General features: G+C 39.5%; 1 protein-coding gene across 3 annotated transcripts in view; it reads left to right on the forward strand.

Moving 5' to 3' along the window:
- The window catches only part of FOCAD (focadhesin), a 200,530-nt gene that overhangs the window by 93,573 nt on the left and 94,065 nt on the right, over positions 1–12,892 (forward strand). For all 3 annotated transcript variants that reach the window (XM_048849366.2, XM_048849367.2, XM_048849368.2), the window contains one exon: positions 728–854. In XM_048849366.2, the coding sequence (XP_048705323.2) occupies positions 728–854 (127 nt within the window). The remainder of the gene's footprint in view (positions 1–727; positions 855–12,892) is intronic.

Raw genomic sequence — 12,892 nt, forward strand, 5'->3', positions numbered from 1 at the left:
ACTAGATGAGGTAATGGCTTGTGTCCTTAAAATCCATGAACATTAGTGTTATATAGTTACATTATTCCATACTCCTAAAAATATTGTCTTTAAACCTAAAGTAGTTTTTCCCTTGTTCATGCAAAACTAGTTTTTTCAGTTGCTTGTAAGTGTTGTGGGGTCTTTTCTCCCACTTCCACTTACCTACCTGGAGACTAGTCTTGTGTGAAGACCACATACCTGGGATGATTCATACCTCTTGTGACATTCAGTACTGTCTGAGTTATGAAGGCACAGAAAAAAACCATACTCTTTTTAGAGTAGAAAAATGTGTGATTTATATTGATCATGGTTTATTTCAGCCAAAAGAATTTTTTTGGGGAAGTTACGAGCATCTGAAACCTGGGTTATAAAAGAAGTCTCAATGTAACTGTAATATTCGCTGCCAAGTGAATGCTATAATTAGAGTTGAAAGTTTAAATGGGATTTGTGATAGCACAGTGGAAATGATTTAGAGGCTATAGAAAGAAAACTTAGAAAGCCTAAACATGCTGTACTTACATCATCCAGTCAGATGATTTATTTATCCAAGTTGCTTAAAGAAATAGTCATTAAGTGTTAAATAGGAAGCAGTCCTGTGTAGAAGAATATGTGCTTGGAAATATTTCTCTACATGTCAAGAAGCTTTGAGGGGTGGAACTGAATTTTTTAAAGTACTCTGCCTTCATGTAATATTGTTTTCCACTAGGCCATATCAACATGGAGCTGATATGTTGGCTGCAATTTCCCAGGTATTGAATGAATGCACAAAACCTGATCAAGCCACACCTGCTGCTTTAGTTTTACAAGGTCTTCATGCACTTTGCCAAGCTGAGGTAAGGTTAATTTGGACTGTCCTTTATTTGAGTACTGCTCTTCATTGCACGTTTCCATTTTCTAGCAGGCGTTGCTGTAGAATAGTACCATGTTTCCTTCTGTTAAATTAAACTTTTATCTTTTCCTATTTATTAATTATTCACTGGGAAATTTAATCTGAGTGTTTCCCTGATCAGTTGCTGTGATATCCCTCCAACAAGGAGCCAGGAATTTTAAGTCACTTCACAGCTCTTTTGTCTATCAACAGGCAGATGTCGCCTCAAGGATTTTTCCTTCACATTTTAGATGTGGCTTGGTCCTAATTGGCTAAGAAGTGCACACATCCTATTATTGTTGTTACCCTGTGTCTCTAAACCTGGTCCCTTTGACTGTCTCATGCACGTATGTCTTTCATTATGTTGTTATGACTGTAAGCTCTTTTGGACTGAGACTGTCAGTTCCTATGTGCTTGCACTAAGCCTAGCACAATGGAACCCTGATCTGGTTGAAGATTCTAAGCACTACCACAATATGTTAAATAATAATGTCAGCAGCCTGCAATTTAATTAATAAACATCTTTATAAAACAACAGACTCCACGCTGCTGCTGAGAACCAACATCTGGTTAAAGAGAAAATGATCACTGAGTTTTCTTTTAAAAAGAAAAGGAGTACTTGTGGCACCTTAGAGACTAACCAATTTATCTGAGCATGAGCTTTCGTGAGCTACAGCTCACTTCATCGGATGCATACTGTGGAAAGTATGCATCCGATGAAGTGAGCTGTAGCTCACGAAAGCTTATGCTCAAATAAATTGGTTAGTCTCTAAGGTGCCACAAGTCCTCCTTTTCTTTTTGCAAATACAGACTAACATGGCTGTTACTCTGAAACTTTTCTTTTAAAGTGGGGTATCATCCTTTTTGACTTTATCAATGCGTTTTCAACATTAGGCTAAATTACTTTTTAAACAAGCTTGCCCCTTACTAGCATTTTTAGATTGTATTTTCTCTCTTATGATTTGGAGGCAGGGGCTATGAATACTGCTAGGCCATGCAGGATAGAGAGTCTCAAAACAATGCCCAAGCTGCGACTCTGTATGTGAGATGTGTTCCCCCCGCCCCATACAGGCTGTCCCAAAGAGCTGCTTTGGGAAGAAGGAAGCACTCCTGATGTTATGCCACTGGTGAGAGATGGTAGGCCAAGGTACCACCAGGTACTTGAAAGTGAGCGCCTTATTTTTCTGGAAGGAAATAAGCATTGTGTGGCACACTAAAATCTTCCTCTCACCGCTGTTCTAATTTTGCTTCAAGTCCTGACACTTAGGCTATGTCTGCACTACCACTTACGTTGGAAGAAATTATGTCACTCAGGGGTGTGGATAAGCCACCCCCCCGAGTGACATAAGTTACACTGATCTAAGCACCGGTGTGGATAGCGCTATGTTGACGGAGAGCTTCTCCTGCTGACATAGCTGCTGCTGCTCATTGGGGGTGGGTTAATTAAGTTGGCAGCAGAGCTCTCCCATCAGCTTAGAGTGGCTATACTAGAGAGATTACAGCAGTGCAGCTGCCCCGATGCAAGCTCTCTAGTGTAGCCATAGCCTTAGTGTGCCTGATTTACTACTTTGTTTCATCAACTTCACACGAGTGTCATGGCTTAGGGAACCAGGCCTGCTATCACATTATTCTGTGCCTTGGGCATATCATAGAAAATTCTTGTATGGGTTAGTGGTATGGACAACCATTTTTTGGAATGAGGGTAAAACAGTTTTTTCCCAAATTAGTATTTAAACGTCGGTCTCCAGAGCAAAACTTGAGACACAGCATGCAATTTAATTAATAAACACCTTTATAAAACAAGAGACTCCAAGCTGCTGCTAAGAACCAACATCTGGTTAAATATTTGGTGGTTAGTCAGAGTTTCTTGGTTCTTCCCTCATTCTGCCACTGACTAAAAGTGTGATTTTGGGCAAGTGACTTAACCTCTCTGTGTCCCAACTTTTCGATCCGTAGTCCTGAGATAGGTGGAGATTGTGACCTGTCCTGTGTGCCCTTGCAGGAGAGGCATAAGGCACACTCAGAATCTGCTTCCTAGTCTGCACTTGAGCCAATGGCACAACTATGTATGTGGGCTTTTGGCGCAAAACATTGTTGAGTCCTTAAGAAGGTGGTCTGATCTTTAATGAATGTTTGTAAAGCCTTTTGAGATGCTCAAGTGAAAGTTCCTGTATAAGTGAATTTATAATAAAACTTGCGGTAGTACTAATATTTTGGTCTAAAAATTGCAGAAGAATAGTTTTCAGTTGAGTTGGATGTAATAATTGTTTGGTATGCCATGTATACATAAAGTAGGTACCACTGTACATGAATTTTTTACATGAATTTTTAGAGCATTGGGTTTGCATTTGGGTGATTTATGAAGAAGGCTAAATCTTCCTTTTTGCTTTTGTGTAACAGAGACCTTTAAATGAATCTATAGTATGCACTGACTTGCATGTCAAAATTGTGAAATATACAAAGTAGTTCTTGCCAGGCCACATTTACTAATTGTGGGCGAATCTTTTGTTTTTTTGCCAGCATGATTTCAACAGAAGCCAGCATACTTCTGAGAGGCCATCTATCCTGGTTTCTAATTGATTTCATGTGTAAAGTGTTGTAGGCAGGCCAAGAAAGATTCAAGCATGAAAATGCTAAGCATAGTTGTTGTTTTTTAAAAACCTCTTCCAGGCTGTTTCTGGAAGTGGTTTCTTGCTGTTTGCTTTGCAAGTCCACATTTATCGTCTGTCTTTGACCAAAAAAAGGGAACTGGCAAAGTGGAGCAGTATAGTGAAATAAAAATTATGCAGATGATAAATTATGCTAACCAGTGAATTGGATGTTTAGTGGAAATTGCAATGTTGGACAGTCTTAAAACAGTGTGCATTAATAACTTGGCTATTAAAACTAAGTTTAAACATTTTTTACTCTTAATACATGGAGAAACTAAGATTGTGGTTTGAATTTTTTCCCCTTGGGTTAAGATTTCCCTTGTGTCCTTTATTGAGTCCTGTTGATTCATCATCACCACTCAGGTATTTTTCTTAGTCTTATGTTCCTAGCTACTGATGTTTTAGTTATGTTCAGCTCCTTCAGCCAGGAGTACAGATGCTATTCTTTAATTGTCCAGAAGGGTTGCTAGTGAGAGATGCAAGGTGCATTCTTCTCCTTACTCCAATTGCAGCCCTCCCAGGGCAGTGTGCTCCATCCACAGCATTCCTATCACTCTCAGAATGAGTAAGCAAGAGTGTGGGACTGGAAATCCTACCTGCCTATGTCTCCCGAGTAGTATGGAGAACTTTGATTCATCTGGTTGGTGGGAATTGGAGACTTTTTGAAAGGTTAAAGAGGTGCTTGACAGCCTCCATTCTGCATTCATCTGCTACTCCCACCAATGTCTCTCTGCTTTGTGCAAGCCCACTACCTTCTCCTCATTCAACTCACATACCAAAAAGTATGTAAAAATATAGTCATTGAGGTTGAAAAGTCAAGCACTTCAAGGTTAGGAATTACCAGAATTAAGTTAGTATGGCCAACCTTAATTCATCTTTGTTATGTGTGTACATTATGCTACAGTCTCAAATTAATGATCACACACTCTTTTGTCCCTAAGATCCCTACTTCTTTCACTGTTAGGCGACCTAAAGATTTGGTTCATTGTTACTTCCCCTATGATAGTTTTCACCATGCTTTGCACTAGCTTTTGTTGAGTAACTGCACAGTCTTATTGGTGTAACCCTGTTTTTTTGCCCCATCCATCCTTTTCCTAACCCTGTTATTCTGTTACTCTTTTTGTCGCATCATATCTGAATTTATTTTGTAATTTCCTAAGGACAGCAATGAAGACTGACCATATCTTCTTTATACTTCAAGGCAGCTAGTACACTTATGGTCTCTATAATATAATAAGTAGTAATAAAAATATAGTTAGCTTCAATTTGACTTTTAATTCAACAGTGTGCTTTAAATGGGGAGTCCATTTTTTTATGAAAGTTTTTTTTTTTTCTTAAACTCCATTAGTTCTTGGGCTTAACATTTTTTCAGAACAAAGGTAAACATTAAACTGTATTTCTTTAAATATTATTTGCAACAAACTTGGCTTTTTATTTGGAAAAAGGTTCTATACATTTTCAATTTCTATTCACGCAACAGTGTGCTAAGTTTTCTATATGCATATAATAAGACAAATGTTAACAGCCCCTGTAGATTGTAAGAGCTCTTAAGAACTCATAGACTAAATAGAAAACAGTCTAAGTAGTCAACAAAGAGTCTTCTCTGACATGCAAATATAGGACTTTCAGTTTATGAGACTAGTGAGGCACCTGCTGTATCATGAAGGCGAACATAGCCATAATGGTCTGAAACCCTGTTGTGAGAGACTGAACCTCCCCTACAATGGCAGTTACGATTGAGTGTGATCTTGCTCCCAAGACTTCTGCCTTTGTACTTGAACCTCTTGGTGGTTCACCAAAGCCCAAGTTTTTGGCTCACTTTTGGGCATTGTGCAAAGTGTATTTTGTTGGTTTTGTTTACGTTATTCTTGCAGCTTAGCTGTCCACAACTTTTATATAGCAGCAGTGGTCATTTTTATTATGCACAATGCATTGTGAGTTCATATATAGTTTTATTTTCGCAAATAGCTCTTAGTTGCTACAGCTGTAAATACTTTCTAAGTTACTGAATGACTATACCACTTTGAAATGGAGGGTAAGTCTGATGGGTTTTGCTGTAGTTGGGTGTTCTAGAAAAAGTTCTAATAGGAGCTGTAGTTTAGTGCATAATCTGAATATTTCAGATGGTGACTGTGATGGATGTAGAGCTGCTCTGTAATAACCTATGAATGCTAATGCTATATGTTGACTTGGTTATTGGGATGTTTACCGTATGAATATGTCGGTTTTGTTTAATAGTAGCCTGTATGGAAAAACAAGCAGGCAGGGGAGAAAAATAACTTAAGATATGCCATGCCTCAGCAAACACTTGAGGGTTGTTCCAACGAGTTTGCCTTGACCTCCTGCTGAGCCTACTGGGGCAAAAGCTTGGGAACTGAGGAGAACAAAGAGATTCTGTCTGGATTAAAAAAGTCTCTCTCTCCTTAGGGGAAGCAGACTGACACATGCTTCTGCTGTGGTGTCTGAAGAAGCTAGGCCTTCCTAGCTAACTATCACATGATGGTAGGGCTGTAGGCAAGGTAGATGTGCATATAGACTGTTGTTTTAAAATCCTTTTTCTCTTTTGCTTCACTCCTACTGTGAGAATAAACAACAGTTTGGTTTAAGAAGGCTGTCTGGTCACTGTATCCATCACTGCTCACAGGCTCCTGAAGGGAAGAACTGCAGGTGCCAAACCCACTTCGTTTAGTTGGTATCTTACCTAAAGCCCTGCCATACTGGTGACCTAGGCAGGCCTAGCATCTTCAGACACCCCAGCGGGTGCCTGTGTCAGTCTGGTTTTCCCAAACAACTACCTCCCCTTCCTCCCTCCCTCTTTTGAGAGAGAGCATGAGAGCAAGCGTACCCCTTTTAATCCATCCAGAGTCCCTTTGTTTTTGTAAATTCTCAGGCTTTTTCCCTTATTAAAACCATTTTGGTAGGTTAAGTAGGAGGTCAAGGCAGATTCCTCTGAGCCTATGGCTCTGCCATTGTCCTGTAACAACCCTCAAGTGTTCGCTGAGGCATGGCTTATCTTTAGCTATTCTTCTCCCCTTCTTTCTAGATAAGCATAGTTGATATACAGGTACTGTGCCACCAGGCCTGGTCTAAGAGTGGGAAGAATTGTGGAATTCCATCCCAGGATGCGTAAAAGCATGAGGCCAGAGTTTGGGGGGTGCATTCAGAGAAATGGAGGGGGGACAGAGATACAACCCTCCAACTGTTCATTCTTATAACCACATTACTACTGATTGTGCCAGCAGCCACATGAGGTCTCACGATAAATGGATGTGTTATTTGTCTCAGGGAGTAAATTTACTTAAAATGCCATCCTCTCTTCTCCCACTCCCTTCCCCCAGTTCAGTACAGAAAGTTAATTAAAATATGCTCTCACAGTGCTGCTCCTCTCCTTGTGATCAGTAGGTCTGAATAACTAAAACTTTCCTTTCCAGCAAATTTATTTCCAGGCAGTGTTCTGTCCAACAGTGAGATATGCATTTTAAAACTAAAAAAAGCAAAGACAAAACTGACTTGACCAGAAATCCTGAAAGCCCATAAATTATAAAGGTTGCTAATTTTTCAAGATGGAAATGATCTGTCAATCTAAACAAAAACAGAACCAACGAGTATAAAGACAAAAACAAATGTTCAAAGAATTTGCACCAAAAGCCTTTAGATTAGAGAGTCTGGATTTATGAACATGCTTTTTCTAATCGGCAACAATTCTGCTGCGGCAAAAATTAATAGGCGCCTCGGCATCATGAAGAAAAGCTCTTTCATCTCGCTCAGTTCCTAGAGGGTGTTGTTTTTTCAAAGAGAAGCATTGTACACTTGAGCAATAACTATTGAGGCACAGGGCATTTCCTGGGGATTCATGACCGGCAGAGAGAGTTCACCTCAGGCTGTTTATCACAGTCAGCTATTCCTCCGGAAATGCGCCATGCCAAGGTTGTTATTGCTATTATAACCACTTATTTATTTAGTTTTTAAAAATGAAGTGTTTGGAGAGCAAAGTACTTCTTCCTTCTCTTCGCACCCACCATTGTTTCTTCACAACACTACGGGGTGGATGATTTTCAGTGGGGCTGCTGCTGTGTCGGACAATTCTAGAGAATTATTTCCTTGTAAAAGGAGCCAATCAGAATTCTAGATTTTAACATTTTTAAGGGTTATAAAAATAATTTATTATGGAATTTTGAAGGCGTAGCTGGAAGCCCATAAATGGCTGGCCAGAGTGCACAGCTGTGTACTGTAAGGTTTTTTAGTAGACTGTAGCTTCTATATTTATTACATTCCAGAGATCTTTTAATAGTGTGGTTCAACAGTGTTACTTTTTTAGATCTATTCATATGTTTTATTTGGTGCCATTTCCCAGTCAGAAAATTCACTGCATCATCTTTTCCTCAAGCAGAGGTCTGGGGCAAGGAGTATTTGTGAACAGACAAGACCTATTCTAAATTCTAGTCTGACTCAAAACAAAGCAGTAATTTGTAAGCTGTGAAGTCTTCTTCCAATGTACTCTTCTTTTGTAGAACCTGCGTGACTTATTTTCATCAAAGAATTTGCCTCTCTCCATTATTCTTAAGTTATATATGGATACAACTCATGTAGGGCTCTAAATTGTCTCCTATTTTTTATTGCATTATTGTGACATACACATCATATTTATTGTACTCTTGCTAGCAGCAAGAAGTTTAAACCAGGAAAAAAGTCACTTCTTGTAAGTCCTAGAACAATCTGAACTGTGGAAACAGGCTATTAAGTGCGCATGTATGCAATATGTTGTTTATATGTGAAGCATGCAAAGTAGAGCGTTTCTTTGCCTTGTTTGTCTTTTTTATCTTGTTTGGGGGGAGGGAGGGATAAAAATCATTGTTGCTACACGGATTATTTTTTTAAAAGTATATCAAGGGAAAATCATATAAAATACCCAGCAGTAAATGTTTAAGGTTAGTTGCTTTTGATGTCTAGTACATTTATTAGACTGTGTCCTTAAATGTTATAGCTCTTGAAATATTACAATACTACATGAGCTTTGGAAATAGTATCATGATTTTCAGATTTTCCTCCCCCATCCCCACCCCCTCTCCACAGAGAGCGAGATTTTCAAATGTGTGTACAAAAGTGGCTCCTGTATTTTGGGTTATAGCATGGCAAAATGGACACTTTTCATACTTGAGCTGATATGATTAGTTCAATGGGCTAATAGATTGGTGCCTTATTGGAGCATCTGCTTTAAATTAGAAAACTCTATTGCGGGTGTTCTGTGTCAGAATACAAGCACTGTTCTGGGTAGTGTGGGTGAATTGCAGGATCTCAGTGAAGCTCTGAGGGATCTTTAAAAGATCAAATCAGACACTGGGAAGGTTTTAATTTTGTCAGTTAGCAGCAGAGGAGCCTGGCTCAATGGCTGCAAAGCATGATAATCTGAATTAACACCACTGGGCTGGAAAGAATATCATGACTCGGACTATGATAATTGTTTGTGCAACTATGCTATTTCAGTGAATAAAGAGTATTTATATAGGTTTATGCCTTTCCTTGGGTTGCCATGTTACTTTGAATTTGGAATGGTGCTTGAATTCAGCACATGTGCCCAAATAGAATGGTCATGGGAGCCCTATAACTGAGTCATATTTCAAGATATAGTGTTTTAATTAGTTATTGGATGTGATACCTCTGAGCCTGCCTAAACCAGATGAGTCATCCCTGAGCCAGAGCATGTGATAAGTATCAGAAGCAATTACCTGCAGGTCTTGTGATAGGCCCCATGCCATTAACAAGGGTTCAGGCCATCCACAGGCAGGATCCCATTCAGGTGATCCTATTGGGATCTGGGAAGTGGATGGGCAAAGCCCGCCCACTGCTAAAGGATCCCCCCCACCCAGCCTAAGAGGAGGATCCACAGGACCGGGACAACTAATGACATAACAGGGACGGGAGTGTGGTCAAAGGGTCAAACGAAGGGAACCGGACCCATTCAGGTGATCACAGGGCAGGTAGTCAGTCTCCTAAGTGAAGCAGTCTCTCCAGTCTGTTCAACATCACTACCTGCCCAGGAACACTCCCTTTGCCAGTATTTTCAATGACTGGCCATGATGCAGCCTACTAAGGCTCCAGCTACCCTTGCTCCAGACTTCTCCTGTTCTAACTGTGCCTGTTTCCAGGCTAGCGAGCCCCTGCTCCGTCCTGCATCTGCTCCTGCCTCAGATGGCTGCCTGGTGACTCTGACATTAGAGTAGTATGTGCTTTTCTAATTTTGGAAAACATTGGCAATAGAAAATTCCATTGACATTTAAGATGTGGTATTTAGTTGCATACATGGCTAGTTAACTGAGCCACTGAAAGGAATCCAGTATTTAGCAGAACTCCCAAGTGCCACATGCTGAGGAAGGGAGAGCCTCTCCATCAAAGGCAAGAGCATCCTTGTTCTGTCTCTCAAGGATGAGAGCGCTTGTGCCACTCAGTCCTGTTGACATTTCTAAGTTCAGCGGGACTTGAAGTTTCTGTCTTGCTGAGCTTATAAGCTGCATAAGAGTAGAGCTATGTAGCCAGCAGACTCTGGGAAGCTAACTGATTTATAATAACATGGGTGTTGGCCCAGTAGCTGGCTGGTACCTGTGTGCCCATTATCCAAATCTTTAATTATCTAAAAGTTTCAGAGGAACAGCCGTGTTAGTCTGTATTTGCAAAAAGAAAAGGAGTACTTGTGGCACCTTAGAGACTAACCAATTTATTTGAGCATGAGCTTTCGTGAGCTACAGCTCACTTCATCAGATGGTACACATCTGATGAAGTGAGCTGTAGCTCACGAAAGCTCATGCTCAAATAAATTGGTTAGTCTCTAAGGTGCCACAAGTACTCCTTTTCTTTTTATCTAAAAGTTATGGGTGTCCCCTCAACTTGCAGGTAGTTGGGGTTGTATTACGTGGGTTAAAGGAAGCTCCAAGCTCCACTAGCAAAACTGCCTTTAGAGGCTTTTTTTGGTTTGTCCCCTAACCCCTTTGTTTCTTTTAAAAATCCTAGGAAATTGAATATAAAAATATCTGTGAATGTGAAGGTAAGTGCTTAGAAGACAAGTTTCACTAAAGCCAAGATTGAACACAACCTTATCTTGACACATTTGTCCTAAGCAGTATGATACAGCTTTCAGTTATGTGTCCTTATTTCTCAAACTATTCCTTAATACAACTTTTCTGGTGACTCTGCACGTATGTATATGGAGCTGTGTGTTGTGCAAGCCATAACATTCCATTACAATATTCAGTTACATGAATACTATACACTAAAGCCCCGATTCAACAAGATACTTAAACTTCTCTGTAACTCTTAGCATGTGAGTAGCCCTATTGACTTTAAGAGTAGCTATAGTTAAAAGCATTATAAGCTGGCACATGTGAGTTGACAAGTAAAATATTTCAATAACTGTCAGTATCAATGAGGCTCAGTTAATAAATCTTACTGTAAGTACACTATACCTATATAGTGCAATCAAATACTTAGCCCCAGGAAACCCAAAGCATTTTTATGTCAGCCTGTGGAAAAAATCAGTTTCCAGTTGACTTGTGTCTATGACGTTAGACATAAAACAATATATTTCAGATTAGTGGTGTACAAATGTAAATTCTATGCACGGTATTCTTGTGCAAAACTGAAGGTACAGATTCACAGTATTGTAAAGACAGTATAACACTAATATTTGGTGAAAGTAAGAAGTAAATATCCCTTTTAAATTAAACATACATGTGTAGTTGGTGATAATACAATTAAAATACAGAATAGTTGAAGTCAAACAAGGTCAAAGTTAGATGATACTTGGGTATTTATGACAATGAAATTACTGTAGTGTACGAGATCATGTGTCTCTAAAAGTGTTGCAAACATTACATGTATTGTATTGTTTGATAAATGATTTGATCATGTAATTAAAGATTGTATTTATCATGCATATGTACATGAGCAGGTGCTAGTTTCCTTGGTATCCAAACAATTCACTGAGCATGTATAAGTTTTATGGTTAGGTTGGTTTCCTACATTTTCTTCACCTGTATTTAGTGGTGTATACTTCTCTTTTACCTTTATTACAAACTGTGCAGCACAGCTTGCATATTTTTCATTAATGGCCGTATTCAGTTGAGCAGAGTAGATTTTGATTTTTGCAATGTGTGTTAGAGATGCTTACAAAATTTAGAAGTTGTGTGGTTGGTATGTGGTTAGAAAACTGTAATAGAACTGAAATAATATGCACTTACGAGTATTTTAAAAAATAGTCTACAAATGTTAATGAAATAATTCCTTTATGGTCACATTGTGTTTGCAATAGATGTAACCCTCAACTTCAACCAGAAGAAGGGCTTTTAAAATCCATTTTTCATAATGGGTTGAATACATAGAGCTAATACATGAATCAACAATTGATAGGTGTGTTTTTTTTTAAGAAAGGACAGTAATATTTAATCCATGAAGATAGGTAAAGAATGTTTTGCTACACAGATGCAGAGCACAGGATTCAGAGCTCCAGCAAAACAGCTCTGTGTTAAATTTCTCCTGAGTAATTGCATCGTGTCAAACACAAACTATCATCAACTGCTATGGAAAACTTTTCAGCCTCAGACCACTTGTCCCTGTGACAAGTGCACATTCCCTCAGATATCAGGCCTTGTTTCTGTCTCAAGGTGGAATTTTGCAAATATGCCAGTCACAGACTGAGCTCTGAACTATGGTACCCTGTGTATCAACCCTTATTACACCACAGGACTGATTGAGTTTGGGCAGCTGTGGCTCTTTCCTTTGAGAGCTTGTGACCAGTGGTATACAATGATTCAACAATCTCTTTAAAACAAAAGTATTATTATTTTAGCAATAGAGCAAAGCATGGCTATCTTACCTCAAGGCTTACTATTCTCTGCTCACGACCTAGGCAGGCCTAACTTCTTTAGATACATCCATGGGGGTCCTGGTGTTTCAGTCTGGTTCCTCCGATCAACCACCATCTCTCTTTATAGTCCCTATCTCTGTCGCTCTTTTGTTCTTCTCTGTTCCTGGGCTTTGTCCTTTCTGTAGACTCCGCAGGAGACTAAGCCAGAGTCCTAAGGGTCTGTGGTACTGATATTGTCCCTGAACAACTGTCAGGTGCTTTCTGAGGGGTGGCTTTTTTTGTGCCATTCCTTTGTGCCATTTTTTTTCCAAATGTTGTTGTTGAGATAACCCAATAAATTCATCCCCCCAAAACCAAGCCAACATACAATATTGCAAATTGTCACAAGACAGTTCTAAATCAGTCATACCACCCATGCTCTATCACGTTGTCTTCTGACTACCCAGTATGGTTTGGCTTCACATTCTGGGTGCTAGGCCATTAGCATTCCCTTTT

Source organism: Caretta caretta, chromosome 5 (assembly GCF_965140235.1).
Source record: "Caretta caretta isolate rCarCar2 chromosome 5, rCarCar1.hap1, whole genome shotgun sequence".
In the NCBI taxonomy this organism is placed as follows: domain Eukaryota; kingdom Metazoa; phylum Chordata; order Testudines; family Cheloniidae; genus Caretta; species Caretta caretta.